Source organism: Culicoides brevitarsis, chromosome 3, assembly GCF_036172545.1.
Source record: "Culicoides brevitarsis isolate CSIRO-B50_1 chromosome 3, AGI_CSIRO_Cbre_v1, whole genome shotgun sequence".
In the NCBI taxonomy this organism is placed as follows: Eukaryota; Metazoa; Arthropoda; class Insecta; order Diptera; family Ceratopogonidae; genus Culicoides; species Culicoides brevitarsis.
Genome location: NC_087087.1, coordinates 17,884,922 through 17,903,091, shown reverse-complemented (window position 1 = coordinate 17,903,091; position 18,170 = coordinate 17,884,922). Strand labels below are relative to the sequence as shown.

Sequence of the window (18,170 nt, the reverse complement as noted above, 5' to 3'; positions counted from 1 at the left end):
GAATGGGTAATGAGTTAAAATATCATTCATTCAAGGTCTCGTTACTTGTTCGGAATAAATAATATTTGGTACTTTTAAAGGGGCTTTTACTGATTTTATGTTCATTTAAAGAAATTAAATGTAAGAAACTTTAATTTTTCCCAATTTTTTTTTATTTCTGAACTTATAAAAAACGTTACGTATATTTTTTTTTATTTTTAAAGATCCAAACAAATCTCAACAATTTTCTTATTTGAAGAAAATTTACAAAACAAGAAAAATTTGATGGTTTTTTTTAGATTTTTTAAAATTCTCTTCTAATTTTTTTTCTTCATTGAAACATTTATTAATAAAATTTTAATTAAAAAAAAAATTAAGTGCAAAAAATTTATTAAACTTTTGTAATATTTTTACGAACTTTAATATTTTTTTATTTTTATTTTATTAAATAATTAAAAAATAATATTTTTGAATAGAATAAAATATTTTAGAGTTTCAAAAATGACGTTAATTTTTTTTTATTAAATCAGTAAGGCCATTAAATTTAATTATTTCACTTTATGTCACCCCCCTCCTATTTTGACGAAACAATTCAAGCGGAAAAATAAAAATAATTAGAAAAAAAAGGAAATTTTTTGACATATTTTGGTATTTTATATAGAAAAGCGATAATGTCCAGTAAACATTAAAATTATATTAGATATGAACTCAACTTGCTTTAAAAACGCATTATATATCGAAAATTTGATGAAAAAATTTTTGAGTCACGTGACCAAATTTTTTATTTTTTTCTTAAATTTTTATTTTGTGAAATTTTATTAAAATTTTGATTTAAAATTTTGAAATAAAAAAAATAAAAATTCGTTTTCAAATACGTTTAATCAACGATTCACGTTCAAAAACGTCAAAAAAGTAGAAAAAAAAATTAAATTATTTTTTTTCTCCCCCCCTTCATAAAAGTCCATATGTGACATAAAGTGAAATAATTAAATTTAATGGTCTAAAAACCTAAATTTAAAAATTTTCGTAAAAATAGAAAAAAACGCTAAAAACGTATTAAAATTTAAAAATACTCCACGATTTGGTTTTGACCTAAAAAAATAATAATAAATTTTAAAATACTGCACTTGCTTTAAAAAAAAAACAAAAATTTAAAGATGTGAAAAAATCTATTGTTTTCAAAATTTTACTGACAATGAAAAAAAGCATAAAAAAGTTTCGTCGGTAGGTAATTGTTTGAAATATGTTTTTTTCAAATTATGAATTTTTAAAATATTTAATTAAATTTGAGCAAAATTCAATTTTGAAGATTAATTTTATGAAGTTTTTGTGTTATTTTTTTAAATAAGTGACATTTTATTTTAAAATTTAGAGCAAAAAAAATTCTGATAAAATTTGATTCTTAAAAAATTCTTACGTAAATTTATTTGTTTAAAAAATAAATCAAAAAGATAAAAATAAATTCGGTAAAATTTTCCAAAATACTAAAATTTCATAATTTATTTATTTTATTTTTTTTTTTAATTTCAGAAGTTTTATAAAAATTCTTAAACGATTTTTCCAAGAAAAGAACAAGAAAATATTATAAAAAACAATGAATAATAATTCCCCTGCAAAATGACATAAAAATACAATATCACTCAAAAATAGATAAAATCACTCAATCAACTTTGATTCCCTTCTCATCGCATGTCGGTCACCATCACTCGACATATTTTCTTTATCTCAGTCTCTCTTTGCGATTTCATCCATGACCGACAATCATCAATCTCCCGCACTCGAGATAAAAATTGAGTTTTTTTTTTCAATAAATAAATAATAAAAGATAAACATAAATTAAAGTTAATGGAACAAAATTAAAACGACTGATATTGACATCAATAATAATGTGGACGACACACGACCAACGCGCAGTTAAGAAAAAGTAAAAAGAGGAAAAAAGGGTTTTTTTAAATTCCTTCTTGCTTGCCTGGCGTGCGTCGTCGTTGCACATTTGCATATTTATCGAGAAATTCTTCTTGTTGCCAACTATTTTGTGTTTTGTGTGTGTGTTTGTGTCGTCGTGCGTAATGTTTTTTTTTTGTGTAATGATGGTTTACTAACAGCGACTGCCATTCACCCAAACGGAAAAATATTTCCGATAACTACTGGTGATTTTTCTCCGTTTTTTATTTATTTTTTTTTCTTTTCAAATAAAATGTTTTCTAATGAGGGTGTCATCAACTGGAAACCAACAACCGACTATTTTATTGACTAAAGGAATTCAATTCACTACGAAAAAACTTAAATTTTTTAGAATTTTTTTGTTACCTTCGTTCTTGGGTTCTTCGGTTGTTGCAGCGGGAGCAACGGGAGTAACGGGAGCGACGACAACGGGAGCAGCTGCATTTTTATTCTCTTCCGGAACGAGATTGCTACCAGCTAAAGTTTTGATTGTGCTCAGAAGGAAGCTCATATCATGCTCTTAGTTTGCCGAAGGAGCGAAGAGAGAAACATTGGAAAAGTTCAAAACTTTTTTTTTCGTTGTTTGGCTTCTGGTTCAATCACACCACATTTTATTTTATTTTTTTGCTATTTACATGTGGTTCCAAATGTTTTCTGCATTGAATGACACATTTGACCTTGTTTTGTCGTTCGTTTGAATTCAGTCGTCATACACAGACACAGCCATATCACACATCGTAATCGTTCAAGGACATTCTTATCGGGATCGAACAAATGTGAGGAAAATTTAATCCCAATTTGGTGCATTTATGATTTATTTGACAGAGAGAACGAGGATGAGTGACAGGGGAAAAGTGAAGGTTTTTCTTCATGCACGATGTCTTTCTTAGTGGTTGGCGTTTTGTAGTAACATGAGTCTCACGTCGTTCAAAAATTTATTCGAGCTAATTTCTAATGTAAACGAATTTAAGATGAAATAATGGTAAGATAAAGGAATAAGATATATGAAAAATTGTTGTAAATATGATTACGTAAGTGCATTTTTTGAGTTTTTAATGAATTCCGAAATATTTCGTTTTCTAAATAATTAAAAATATTTCTATTAATTAAAAAAAAATATAATTTTTAGAGAAAAAATACAATTTAATTTTAATTTAAAAATTTTAATTCTTTAAAATTGAACTGAACATATTTAAAAAATATAAGGATCTAAAAATATTTAACACGTTTTTTTTTTCATGAATTTCAATTTTTTTCATGAAATTTGAAATTGGATTATGCCTTTCAATTTTTCAAAATATTTATTCATAATTTTTGATAGAAAAAAAAAATTATTTTATTTTTATTTATTTTTTTTACCAATTTAATTGTTTTTCCTAAGTTTCAATTGAAAATATAAAAAAAATAATAAAATAAAAAATGCCTCTGGACATAAACTTAAGGCTTAAAAAAATATGTATTTAATTAATTTTTATTTGCTTAATTTTTAACAATTTTTTAAAATTCAATTATAAAATTTACTACAAAATTATAACGTTTTTTTAAGTAATTTTAAAAAGGTATTTTTTTTTTACTGGGTGGGATGACCTTTAACATTATTAATTAAATGTCAAATGTGTTATTGCACGTCAAAATTCCTTTGTTTTTTTTAACAATTGAAGGAGATATTTAAAAATATTTTAAAATTGAAGGAAATATTTTTTTTTTGTTTATAAAATATTATCAAAAATTCATTAAATTATTTTTTTTTAATTTGTTAGATTTTTAAAGATGAATTTTTTGTTTGATTATTAAGGTTGGCAAAAAAATGCAAATGCATATTTTTTTTCTTTCGTCCTAATGAAAAACCATCCGTTTTCAATCCGTTTCATGCAATTTGGAGTCTTTTGAGCCCAACTTTATTTTGCATATTTTGCCTAATTTAAGCATAATATTGCATATTTCTTGCAAATTTTTAATTTTTTAAAACTTTTAAGCCGAAAAAATTTTTTTTTTTTAAAAAAATTCCAAAAATTAAATTTTAGATATAATTTTTGACCGTTTTTCGACAAAGATGAGTAAAATTTCTTTGCTGATTTTTGAAATTATAACCGGACCCTTTGAAAATAATCAAATTTATTTATTATTTACAAAAAAAAAATACTGTTTAATTAAGTTTTCAGAAAATTTATTTAACTGTTTGTATCGATTTTTTTCCTTGATTTAAATATTTGTCAAAAAATCTTTTAATAAATTTTTACATTTTAAATATTTTAATTTCAATTTTTTTCCAAAATCTGTTGTTCAAAAAAATAATATTTCTAAAAAAACTTTTCGTATCATGGATTTCTGCCAATATTAAGTGTTTTGTAGAATAAATCCACGTATGTTCCATTTTTGATGCTCAAATTTTGGTTTTTGAAACAAATTATTTAAAAAAAAAATTTTTTTTTCAGCCAAAATAGCATTTTTTAATTGCATAAAATTGCATATTTTACCTATAAGTGCATATTTTTTGCATATTTCCCAATTTTAAATGCATATTTTATGCGCATAAAACGCTTTTTTAAATGCATATTTTTGCCAAGCTTATTGATTATTAACTAAAATAAATTGTTTATTTTTAAATTGTCATACTCATACTGTGTTAACATACTGTGATTTATTGAAAAATAACAAAAGTTCCAATCAGAAAAATTATATTAAAAAAAAAATAACAGAAAAAGAAATTAATGAAACAGAAGATAGGAAAACTTTTTGTTCCCGATTCACAAATTTGGTCCGTTTGAGTATCGCGACCTGCTGAACCCTCTAAAAGAGATCTCCTCACAGCTTATCAATGATGCATGTCTGGTGGTCATTGATAAGTTTCGTGAGAAGATAAACAATGACCTACTTAAAATTTTCCAATTATAAGGCTGGTGATGTTTCCACGCTTGGAAACGGAAATCAACCAAGCGGATATTCAGCCATGGATGGCACCTGACCACATTGATAAGCTAAAATTGGTAGATTTTAATAATATTTTGTTTCAGAAAATTCATTTTGTTTCATAAATTTAACTATTTCAACTAAATAAGATTTAATAATCTGCTCCAAAAATGAAAAGTAAACATTTTTTTTTTAATTTTTTTTTATTAAATTGGTAAGTTAACGATAGTTCTCTGAAAATATTGAGAAAAAATCTAAAAAAATTAAGATTTAAAAAAAATCGTTAAATGAAGTTTTTAAATTCTCAAAACCTTAATGTGAAAAGTAAAAAAAATAAATTTAAAAAAACAATTTTTTTTAAATATTTTATTTAAAATATTTATATAAAAAAAAAAATTTCAGAAACAAATTTCATGACATTTAACAAATTTTCTGGGAAGAATAATTTTAGAAATTTTACAAAACTTTTTCCGATTACGGACCACTTTTCCATCAGACAAATACGGAATTTCCTCGTTATTCCATGATGAAAATGCGGTTAAAACAACAGAATGCCATGTAAAAGTGTAAAATAAAATGATGAGGAAATCTAATTTTATCTTTTGTTTTCCCCTGATGCCTTGACATCTATTGTTGAGTGAGCGAGGAAAAATGTAGGTATGTGGTTCGCCACAAATGTGAGTAACTCTGAAAAACTGAGTGAATTGTGATAATTTGTGAATTGTGTCGAGAATTTCATTAAAAAAATTCATAATGCAGCAATGAACATTCACAAAAAAATAAAAAAAAAAAGTAATCCGCTGATAAAAATATTGCGATACAAAAGGCGGCATGAAATGAACGTAAAATGATCATATTTTCACATAAAATGTGGGCAGTAATCGAATCCTCGAGCACGAATAAAGTTTCAATGGTTTTGTTAAAAATAAAGGGATAAAATTTCACTCGAAATACCTTTTAGACAGAACACAAAAAAATAAAGTCTCATATCATCGTTAAGCCAATTTCGAGGATGAGGAAAAATCTTTTTCTATCGTATTTTTTGTATTTATCGGAAACGGAGTGAGAAGAAGAAGAAGACGAAACAAAGAAAAAGAAAAAAAAATCTCGAAGATTTGATGATAATAATGTTAATAATAACAATAAAAGGATGATAATTTAATTTTACACACATAAATATTTTATGAACAACTTTTATTATTATCATAGAAAACACAAAAGATACGCACTTTAGGATGCAAAAGAAAAAATACGCTCGAAGCCATAACATTTTAATGATGCCTATTTGTGTTTAAATTATACATTCACAAAATAAAAAACGAGGAAAAACCTGTTTGAATTGTAAGTATTGTTTTTGTTTATTTCGAATTATGAAAAAAAAATTCTATGCTGGGATGAGTGCTTTGCGGTCAAGGTCTCAAAAACAAGAAAAAAAAACTTGATGAAAATTGAATAAAATAAAATTATATAACTAATTAAAATCAGGACTTGATAAATGTTCTCAATTCTCTTCGTCTTCTTCGTTTTTCTGCGACTGCAAAACAAAAGAGAAGCACTGCAGGTAAGGCCATCCATTCTTGGTTTCTAATTGAATTTTCTTTCGTGCGAACCACACAAACGATATTTAATGGAATGGAATTGCTCTCTTGAGTTTTTTTCTCTGTGATTCACGATTGCCTCTTATTGATATAATGGAAAAACCATCCAAGCAGTCTTTAACATAAATATTTTAATAAATAATTTAATAGACTTAGCGTTTGTGGTTGTTTTTGTACAAATTTAAGTGGTAGGAATCAAGTTATCATAATTTTAATTAATAAAATTAATATTTATTGAATTTAATTAATTTACTTGATTAAATTTTGGAAAAATTTTAAAAATAAAATTTTATTTTAAAGAAAAAAATTTTTTTTTTATTATAATAAATATGAATATTTTTTATTTGTATTTTTTAGATGAACAAAGAATTTTTAAAGAAAATTTTAATTTTATTAAGATGAAAGAATTTAAAAAAAAATTATTAAATTTTATTAAAACTTGAAATTTAGTTATAAAAAAATATAAAATAAAAATTCATAAAAAAGTTAAAAATAAAAACAATAATTAAATATTAAAATTTCAAATTGATTTAAAAAATTAAAATAAAATATTTTCAAAATAAAAACAAAAAAATGTTAAAATGAATCAAAAAAAATTATTAAAGTAAAATAAAATAATTTTTAATAATCATAAAAACAAACAGAAAAATAGCTCAAACAAAAATTTGGGAAAAATTATAAATTTGATAATTTTTGGTCAAAATAAATAAAATTCCATTAAATTTTATTTAAAAGTATCAAATTCAAAATTGAGGACCCTAAATAATTAAATATTTTTTTTTCAAATTAAAAAAAAATTAAATTAAATATTTTTTTAAAAGTCAAAAAAATATTGAAAGTTTAAAAAAATTAAAAAAAATATATATATATTCAAATTTTAAATTCTAAAATAATTTTTAATTATCTCAAAAACAAACAGAAAATAGCCCAAACAAAAATTTGGAAAAAAAATTTAAATTTTTTTTTTTTTTTTTAATTTTTTTTATTGGAAAGTCAAAAATTTGGGAAGAGCAATTAAAAGTATATGAAAAAAATTTAAATTTTTTCAGATTTTTGATGTTCTTAAAAAGTCAAAATTTTAAATAAATTAAAAAAAAAAAGTAATGTGAAAAAAAAAAATTAAATGTTTTTAAATAAATTTTTTAAATTAAATTTAATAAAAATAATTTTAAAAAAATAAAAAAATAAAAAAATATTTTAAATTTAAAATAAATTAAAAAAAAATATTTTACAAAATTAAATTAAATTAAAAAATTAATCAATTTAGCTAAAAATAATAAAAAAATAAAATTAAATAAAAAAATATTTTAAATTTAATTTGAAATATTTTTTCCTCGTTAAAAGTTAAAAAATTAATTTATTTGCAGCTTCGAAGTAATAAAAATTTTAAAAAAATATTCCAAAAACTCCCATAAACCCTTAAATTAAACCTTAAAACCCTACATCACTGCTTCATTATATAAATAATTAATTAAAAATATCTCAAGTCCTTGTATTATTATTATTTAGTCTTCAACACTTCCATAAAGAGAATCATATAATAACAGAGAGAAGAAAACAAATTCCGGGAATTCGATTCGAGTTGATGTCAATAGATTTCAAACGGTATCAAGAGCATTCAAATCAAGCTTTTGTTTTTCATCATCTTCCGTTTCTACGCTTTTCAAGTAGTTTTCATTGCCAATATTTTTAAATTAATAATTTTAGAGAGGCGTGAGACTCACATTTCCTACAAAATTGACGAAAAAAGACATCCATTCAATCACATTCAATAAAAAAAAAAAAAAATAAAAATAAAAGACAATGAAAAAAAAAAATGTAAAACATGAAGTGACACCCATTGATAAAGAACAACAATGTACGTGTATAAATTCATTGAAATTGTTGTATTTAGTACAAAAACATGGATAAATTACCATTCATACTGAATTTGACCCTTGTTACTATACAAAAAACGCGTAATTTTTATATTTATCACATTTTACGTCTAGTTGTTGGGTTAGTAAATAATGTCGACCACTTAATTGTTATTTATACAACGTGTTTGGTTTTTTTTCTTCTTTCACTTTACATTTTTTTTTATTTTTTATTGGAAAGTGTCGTCCATGCCTTGTTTGTCACTTTTCATTACTACGTGAAAAACATGATTAATTAAGTTCGAAAAAAAAATTTTTTTCACGTTTTTCCTTAATTTTGGAAAAAAAAAGTTTCAGAATGTTCCGTTCCGATCGATATTTTCACTGTTTATTTTTTCCACCACCAATTTTCTATGCTTTCACGTAGCTCATAGTGCATCACTATAATATCATTTATTTACGATAATCACCGATTATTTTTTTTCCTTCTATTTTTTGGCATATAAAAAATCAATTCCTCGTCACTTTTTTCCGATTTTTTCCGTTGTAGCTCGGAAAATTATATAATTTTAGTGTTTTTTCCGCGTGTGACAATCGTGAGAACGACAATTTTCTACATATATTTATGTTTAAATGTACATTTTAATGATGGAACGTTAATAAATTAGTGTTAATTTTATGGCTATTTTCTGCTTTTGCTTCCAAATTACGTGACGGTGGACAAAAGACTGGCAAATTTCGATGTTCGAAAGAAAATGTCAGTGGTTGTCAAGGTGCTGCATGGAAAATTATCGGTTTTTACGAGGATTTTGTATGGGGGACGGTGTTAAGGCACAGACCTGCTTGCAACGAAATATCGAAATTTAATACGCATGCGAGCTATTCGGAAAATTGCTCTCTTTTTACGCGTTCTCTCGCAAAAACAGATGATTTTCGGTGTGTATTTAGCGTAAGAGTTTCCACGTTGTTGTTTATCTAATGAAATATAAAAAGTTTGTGTATAAACAAACGGAACGGATGAATGGCAGGCAAAACATTGTTTGAAAGTGTGACGTACACCGCGCCAATTATTACGGAGTGAAACGGTGATTTCATCGTAAGCGTCACGAACCTGTCAGTGGATGGAGAGAAAATTCCGTTTTACTTCGATTTAAATAATAAAAAATGTTAAATGAATTTTTTCTTAAAAAGAAAATTAAAATTAATTAAATTAAATAATTAATTAAAATTAATTAATTAAGTTTCTTCAAATAATTTGTCTTATTTATAAAAAAATTAATTCTTAAATAATTTTTGGAAAAAAATTAAATAAAAATTTTCGAATTTTATTTGCATTTGTTTGTTTGTTTTTTTTTTATTTTCAATTAATATTAAAATTAATTAACATAGAAATGCAAATAAAATTCGAAATTTTTCAATTTATTTTTTTTCTCAAAAAATTATTTTAAAATTAATTTTTTTAATTTAAAATTAGAAAAATTATTTGGAGGAACTTAAATTACTAAATTTATGACAAAAAAAAAATAATAATTTTAAAATTTAAATTTTTGTCTTTTAATTCCTTTTTTTTCTTTTCAATTATTTAAAAAAAAAATTAAAAAATCGTGAAAAAAAAATATTTAAATTTAATCAATTTTAATTACTCGGTAAGCTTCTTCCGAGTTTATTTTGAAATTTTTCTCTTATTTTTTTTAACGAGAAAAAAAATTCATCGATTTTAAGGTATTTCAGAGATTTACTTGTTTAAAATTAAATTAATTATATTAAAAAAATATTAAAAATATTAAAAAAAAAAAATAAACAAACTACCAAACAACTAATTAAATATAAATTTCTAAATCTATTTTAATTTTTTTATTTTGTATAAAATTATCAAAAAAATGTCAAAATATTTTTAAACATAGAAAATATGGAAAAAATATTAAAAAATATCAAAAAATATTTTTTAAAATAATTTTGTTTTCTTGAAAAAATTTTTCATTTTTTTTTTGTTCTGATTTTTCCGATTTTTTTTTATTTTAATTTTATTGTAAAAATTTTTTTTTTCAATTTTAGTAAATTTTTTAAATTAAAATAAAATTCTCATTTTTTTTTTTTACTAAAAAAATTAAAATTATTTTTATGTTAAATTTAAAATGCAATTTTTTCATGTAAAAATATAAATTTTTATTTTTAAAGGTACTTTGTAACAAATTTTCAACGGAAAAGAAAAATAATAAAAATTGGCACTTGGAATTTTACAACTTGCTCGTTGTTTCATCGTCGAATTTCAATTCTTCCGACTCTGGCAGCTTTTCGAAAAAGTCATCGACATGCGACATGGTCACCTCTTCGATTGTGCGTGGATTCCATTTAGGATTTTGGTCTTTGTCGATCAACAAGGCACGAACACCTTCCTTAAAATCGCTCTTTTCCGTGTGATGAACCGCTAAGCGATACTCCATCTTGAGACATTCCTTCAAATCCATTTCTGCGCCGTAATCTAATTGTCTTTTTGTCACTTTTAAACTCGTAGGCGACATTTTCGCGAGCAATTTAAGCGTATTTTTCGAGAATTCCGTCTCTTCTTCCTTCAAATAATGCATAATTTCCGAGACGCGACTATGTTGGAAGAGTCGATTAATGTCCGACATTTCCTTTTCCAGCACAAATGGCTTTCCATCGTCCTCATCGAACTTTTTGAGGATGGCATCAACGTCGCTCGCACTGCCACTCGATTCAAGAAGGGCTTTTTCGAGTTCTTCCACTTTGGAGCTGCTCACGAAATGCGTTGCGACTCCGGCTTTTTTCACGTCTTGTCCTTTCAAGCGGAAACCCGTCAAGCCGAGATACAATCCGAGTTTTCCTGTCATCCGAGGAAGGAAATAACCGCCGCCAACATCGGGAAAGAGGCCAATTGCGGTCTCGGGCATGGCGAAAAGTGTTCGTTCTGTAGCTACGCGATATTTTCCATGAACGGACAAACCGACGCCGCCTCCCATCGTGATGCCATCGATAATCGCCACATACGGTTTCTTGTAATACCCGATCAAGGCATTTAATTTGTATTCTTCGCGGAAAAAGGCTTTGGATTCGGGTGTTGGACCAGCTTCGACAATCGCACGAACATCACCGCCCGCACAAAAAGCCTTCTCGCCCGCACCTTTGATGACAACTAAATTTTTTGTGTCTTCCCATGGCTTGAGTTTAGCGTAAATCTTCCTAAAATAAATTTAAAAACCGGTTTTTTATCGTTGCTAGGTATGACACGAGTCAAAAGTCCAAAAGTCACTTACCTAACCATGTCCAAATTGATGGCATTTAACGCTTTTGGTCTGTTTATTGTGATTAACCCATTATTGTTGACTTCATCGAATAAAACAGTGTCTGTTGCCGTGCTAAATTTGCATGACGATAACGTTGGCATATTCGTTCGGGCCAAAGAACTGCCGAGAATTTGTCTGGAAACGACCACTTTTAGAATGCTCTGTACGAATTAAAGGGAATTAATGAAAGAAATTCGTGTAAAAGAGAAATAATTACCATTTTTCGTTGTTTACATAAAAAATTTGAATAAAAAAACCATAGACGTGTGAATGAAGTGCAATCAACGAAAGGTACCCTATACTAATAAAAAGTACCGGTTGAATGTTGTTTGGGAGAAAATTCGAAAAATGTCCGTTATAAGTTTTTAGTCTGAAATTATTAATAAAAATTCTTATTTATTTATTTATCGTATGATTTTTTTTTTTTTTTTGAAAATGAAATATACAGAGTGATTCTAAAATCTTTCTTCATACTTTATTGAACTTTATTAAACCGCTCATTGAACTTTTCCATACTTTATTAAACCATATTAAACTATTGTATACTTTATTGAACCATGTTGAACTTTGTTGAACATTATTGAACTTTTCAAAAAAAAAAAATTTTGAACTTTTTTGAACTTCATTGAACTTTATTAAACTCTTTTAAACTTTATTAAACATTGTTAAACTTTATTGAACTTTTGAGAATTTTTTTTAATTTTTAATTTTTTTATTGAACTTTATTGAACTTTTGAGAATTTTTTTTAATTTTTTTTATTAAACTTTTTTGAGATTTTTTTTAATATAAATTTTCAGAATTTCTTTCTTTTTTTAAGTTTGAAATAATTTAATTTAATTTATAGAATTTTATTACATGATTTAATTTTATTTCATGATGTCATTTCTTTTCATGATTTCATTTCATTTCTTTCTAATTCAATTTTTTTTCACAAAAAAATAGTAGCCTTTGAAAAAAAAAGAGAAAAAAAAATGGAAAAAATCTTTAGTCGGCAAGAGGATGGCGAAGGAGAAGCAACAAAAAAAAGCGTTTGGGGCTGCTACGAGTCAATCGCAAAACAAAAAATAGTCGTGTTCAAATCGGACAAGTTTCTAATGAAAATAGCCAAGAATTTTCGTTAACCAATTTTTCTCCGTATCATCTATACAACCCGATTCAAAATTCATTTACTCCGTCACAATTTTCACAAGTATAAGAAATAACATCATGAAATAAAATTAAATCATGTAATAAAATTCTATAAATTAAATTAAATTATTTCAAACTTAAAAAAAGAAAGAGATTCTGAAAATATATATTAAAAAAAATCTCAAAAGTTCAATAAAAAAATTAAAAATTAAAAAAATTCTCAAAAGTTCAATAAAGTTTAACAATGTTTAATAAAGTTTAAAAGAGTTTAATAAAGTTCAATGAAGTTCAAAAAAGTTCAAAAAAATTTTTTTTTTGAAAAGTTCAATAAAGTACAATAATGTTCAACAAAGTTCAATATGGTTCAATAAAGTATACAATAGTTTAATATGGTTTAATAAAGTATGGAAAAGTTCAATGAGCGGTTTAATAAAGTTCAATAAAGTATGATGAAAGATTTTGAAATTTTTTGTTCTGAAATGTAAAAATTTTAAGTTTGTAATAAATTTTAAGTTTTTTTTCTTGTGAAAATTTTATTTATATATTTTGAAAATATGGGATTTTGGTCAATGAAAAAAAAAACGATTTTAATTTCGCCGACGTTTCGAACAAATTTGATTGTTCATCATCAGGGCTAAATAATTTTATTTTTTAAATTAATTTATAATTTATTAAAAGAGTTGCTTTGTTCACAAATTTGCTTTGTTCTATCAGTAGATTTGTTAATCGTTGCGTTGAGGAAAATTAGAAAGGACTTCTTCGTTGCTAACAGTACAAACCTCAGCCAGGAAAGCTGCCGCTGGAGTTGCATTCGGGTGCGATTCTGCTCTACGTTTTAACGACCGAACTACTACCTCTTGTACTTTATTTTGCCTGTTAAAAAAATTACTTATTCACTGACTACTTAAGCACAGCCAGAGGAAAATTGAATGAGCTACTGAGTGAGATTTAATTTAGAACTGTTTTTGATGTTTACATGATGTTTATTTTTATTTTCAATAGGATATATATATCAACTTACCTTTTGTCTGTCAATAACTTCAGTTCGTGGCAAGCACTGCAATTTGTTTGTAATTCAATGTCAGTTCAATTTCGCTTGCTAATCAATTACGATGAGACAACATTTATCAAAACGTTAAAGTGTGATTTGAAAAACTCTTCTTTAATTTGAATGTTTTTTATACTTTTTTTGAAAATTTTGCCATAAATTTTTAGTTTTTGTGGATAAAGCTGTTACACTTTTTAACTTATTGTTTTTTAAAGATTTTAATGATATCCTTTGCAGTGGCATATGCCTCTGTTTCCACGGACCTTGTTTTTCAACCTAAATCCCGAGAAAATGTATAGTGTTTTCTGTTTTGATATATAAATTTTTCTTTTAGGCTCAGGAGCCTTTTTAATAAAATAATTTTTCAATTTTCCAGAACGCTTCTTAATATTATTCTTTTCTAAATTGACATGTCAAACTATTTTGAAAAATGTTGAATGAAAATGAAAAAAAAAATATGATGCAAAGTTATTCCATTTGACATGAAATTTAAAAAAACGTTGTAACTTATTTTTGGTTAAGGAAAATCATAAAAAAATCATTCGAGTAATTGGGTACAACCATTAAACACTTCTTTTAAATTTTAAAAAAAATATTCATCAAAGTAGGCCATTTTATCGATTTGAGTCGATTTTGAATACGATTTATGTTTCGTATGACATCATTGCGTTGCGGGAGGTTTGCCAGGACCTCTGCGGAAGAAACTTGCGAAATTTCTTCGCGAAAAATGGCGGGTTGGTTCGGGTGAGCTGCTGCTCTTCTTTTCACTGCCCTTGTAAATTCGTTGTTTTTCACCTCGATTTTGTCCGCCTCGTGTGTATGAGGCTTTCCACCGGATTTCATCACAATTCCTACAATAGGTTTTTATTAATTAAAGACATAAAAATACGCAAAAAGACAATCAAATTTACCAGAATGAACATTGTAATTGGTTATCAGAATGAAACTACATGCAAAACGATCTTTACAGCGCCAATAAATTTTGGTATGGCGCGGATCGTTACGTCGTTTTGTATATCGATAATTATTATGTTCCAGAATAAGTTCCCCTCTGCTGCTAGTCACAATGCGAGCATTTGAAGCTGCCATATTTCAAAAAAAAAAATTTTTGCAAAAAATTGATGATTGAAGTAATGCAATCGATGCAACGGCTCAAGAAGAAGTGAAGAAATATTTTAATTTATTGACGGCAATCAACAAGTAAAAGTAACTATAGAGACTAGAGAAAAAAACTAAAAAAATTAGAGAAAAGTATTGCTTCGATTTAATTGTCATTTAATGAAAAGAAGATCTATAGTAGGCTTTGGTATGAATTTCAAAATAAATTTTATTTCACTAAAGATTAAAAAATAAGATTAAATTAAAATTAAATGAAGAAAATTTATACCAAAAATAGCCCCAAAGCTAAAAATTGTTGAAAAATGTCGGATTTTTGTTCAAAATAGTGACTTACTTGGGAAATTTCATGAATATCTTCCATAAAATCGCGGGACATATATCTGGTCACCTTATTAATTCAAAAATCGTCCGTTACACAGACAGCACGTCATATACGCTGTACGTCGGCACTAATGTTTTCTGTTCCCTGGGATTACCGAAATAATTTTCTCTAACCTGGGCTCGTGAAACGTCAAAACGCAATAATCATTCATCGGAGCAAGAGTACTTTCATTGCTTCACGGTACTTTTTTTTACCTAAAATATAAGTTTACATGTTAAAATAATTGTAAAAATTATCAAAAATTGTTTTTAAATCGCGCATCGCCATGAACTTCATCAATTAGTTCGGATTTGCGATGAAAATTAAAGGAAAAAGTGCTAAAACTAGATGAATCGGGGTGATTTCATCCAATTTTTTGTTCCGTGGCTTTCCAGTTTTCTATATTAATACAACTACATGCACACACATATGAACATAGTGTCCACAAATAAAATTAATAATATAAAAAAAATTATTACTTTAGTAATAAATTCACATATTGTAATAAGTGCATGCGAGTGATTCGCTTCTATTTACGTAAAAATTATAGAAATTAATCGATTGATTGGACCAGTGAGAGAAAAAAATCGAATGTAAATAAAAAAGTGAAATAAAGGAAAGCACATCAACACACACCATCACACAAAAGCAGAATGGATACCATTGGAAAACAAGGAGGTACGTTCCTAATGGCGTCAATTGTGTTCAAAAACTGCCCTTCATTAGCTGTGAGTCACGGTTTTCAGGTCATGATCTCCATATTTCCCATGTCGCTCGCCCATAAATAACATATTATATTATCATCTTTTTGGGATATGGCTGTGCAGTGCTTTTTTTTGCCGTACGGAGAGAGTGTTTGCACGGAAAAAAGTTCAATTTGTTCAGTTTTTAATCTTAAATAATTTTAATCACTTTGAATTTAATTTAAAAAAAAACCAAATAAATTTTTTTTAAGAATTACTCTCAAAAAATATTTAATCAAAAAATTTAAATTTAATTTAAAAAAAAAATTTTTTACCTTTTGATGAAAATTATTAAAAAATAATTAAAAAAAATTATTCCAAATATTTTATCCTGCATTAATTAAAAAATTACTTAAAATAAGTAAATAATTAAATTAATTAATTTAATTTTAAAATAAAAAATAGACTTTTTATCAATATTAAAAATTAAAAAAAAAATAATAAAATTTTAAATAAATCAGTTAAATTAAATTAAAAAAATATTTTTTTTAAAATACAAAAAAAAATATATTTAAATTTCAATTAAATTAATTAAAAAAATTAAATTTAATTAAAATTTAAAAAAAAAAATAAAATTTTTAAACTGAACAAATTCAACTTTTTTCTCCGTGTGTATGCAATACAATATCATTTATTGTATTAGATCGAATGTTGCTGCTGCATGCACATGTTGTGTTCAGTGAGTGACAAAAATAACTGTAAAACAAGATTATTCATTCATTTAGTGGATTCACTGGGTAGGCAGGAATATTTTGTGTGATTGTCGTCAAAGTTCGGGATTTCCTCTTAATTTTCACCCTACAACCAACTTTGCACAAGAAAGCATGTACATAGGTCCGGTTTGACAGTCGGTCGACGTCGCCTACATGCAAACTACACTAAAAAAAATAATAATAAAACACCTTCTTTCTCTCAGTCGTGGTGTGTCATGGTGATGTCGGTCGACAATGTCTTTCAAGAGCTGACCTGAAGCTGAAAGAAAAGAAAGAAATTTTGTTAGTTTTATCACGAACTACTTTATTTCTTTCAATTTTTATTATTTTTTTGTTCAACTTTAATCTGTCATGCGTCATTTTATGACGATGTCTCTAAACAATAACAAAAAAAAATTGAAAAAAAAAACAACAACAACAAATAGTTTAAGTAACAAATGAAATAATAAAGTTTCTATTGAAAAACACGAACGAACGAGCGAGCGACGATTTTTGTTATGAAATCATGGGAGTCGCTGACAACGCAAAAGGCATTCCTGAAGAAATTGACATGACGTGCGTGGTGTTACGTGTGACTTACTAAATTAATAGATTTACATGTGAGGTCCCATAATTATTTAATTGTTGATCCACCATCTGATTGAAATTCAGCGGTTAATAACCTAAAATAAAAAAAATAATAAATCATTAATTTTTCTTTTAAAAACTTAGAATTTCGATTACCTAATTTTTTTTTTCAAATTTCTTTTTTTTTTGTCAAATAATTTTTAATAAATTATTAATTTAATTATTTTATTAAATATTTATTTTTAATTTTTATTTAATTTTTAATTATTTTATTTTATATTAAATTTATTTTTATTTTTTTTATTTAAAAAATTTATAAAAAAAATTCACATACAAAAAATTTTGAAAGTAATCAAAATTCTTAAATATTTATGAAGAATTTAAAATTTCTGTGGGAACATCTAAAATATTTAAGAGAAACATAAAAGGCTCAAATTTCGTTTATAATTTTCTGCAATATTGACATTTTATTTAGGCATAGTTTGAAATAAACTTAATCAAACTATGTTTATAGAGTAAAAAATTTAAGCAAAATAAAATTGCTGAAAGAACTTTTTTTGCAATAAACATATAGAATGGTCTTAAATTTCACTTATCAACACAAAATTTCACAAAACTTTATTTGTCTTCTGTTTTTAAAGAAATTTTTGTTAAAAAATAAATGATGAAACTAAGTTTTCAAATTATTTCAAATTTTAAATTATTACAAATTTTTCTAAGCCTTATTTAAAAATTTTATTTAAAATTTTAAATAAATAAATAAAAATAAAAAATAAATTTTCAAAAAATTCGACTCGAAAGTTTTTAATAAATAAATTTTTTTAATACGAAATTTTCAATTTTAAAAAATGTTTTAAATTTTTTTTTTCATATTTAAATATTTTTTTCAATTTTTTTT

General features: G+C 25.2%; 2 protein-coding genes across 4 annotated transcripts in view; one reads left to right on the top strand and one right to left on the bottom strand.

Annotated features, from left to right (window-relative positions):
* Positions 1–10,434: 10,434 nt before the first annotated feature.
* On the bottom strand, positions 10,435–11,902 carry LOC134833136 (3-hydroxyisobutyryl-CoA hydrolase, mitochondrial). The gene is made up of 3 exons (XM_063847361.1): positions 11,810–11,902; positions 11,563–11,753; positions 10,435–11,488 (listed from the first exon to the last, which is right to left on the bottom strand). Exons 1-3 carry the CDS (start codon positions 11,810–11,812, stop codon positions 10,525–10,527), a joined length of 1,158 nt encoding a protein of 385 aa, XP_063703431.1. The 5' UTR covers positions 11,813–11,902; the 3' UTR covers positions 10,435–10,524.
* Positions 11,903–15,420: 3,518 nt separating this feature from the next.
* LOC134833847 (SH3 domain-containing kinase-binding protein 1) overlaps positions 15,421–18,170 on the top strand; it is a 76,794-nt gene continuing 74,044 nt past the window's right edge. For all 3 annotated transcript variants that reach the window (XR_010162136.1, XM_063848319.1, XM_063848320.1), the window contains exon 1: positions 15,421–15,927. Coding sequence is in view for 2 of the 3 variants with exons in the window: in XM_063848319.1 (XP_063704389.1) it covers positions 15,903–15,927 (25 nt within the window). In the remaining variant the exon portion in view is untranslated. The remainder of the gene's footprint in view (positions 15,928–18,170) is intronic.

Excerpts from the sequence above, each read along its gene's own strand:
- LOC134833136 (XM_063847361.1), bottom strand. Across the intron at positions 11,489-11,562 it reads ATCAATTTGGACATGGTTAG|GAAGATTTACGCTAAACTCA; the intron begins GTAAGTGACTTT and ends AATTTATTTTAG.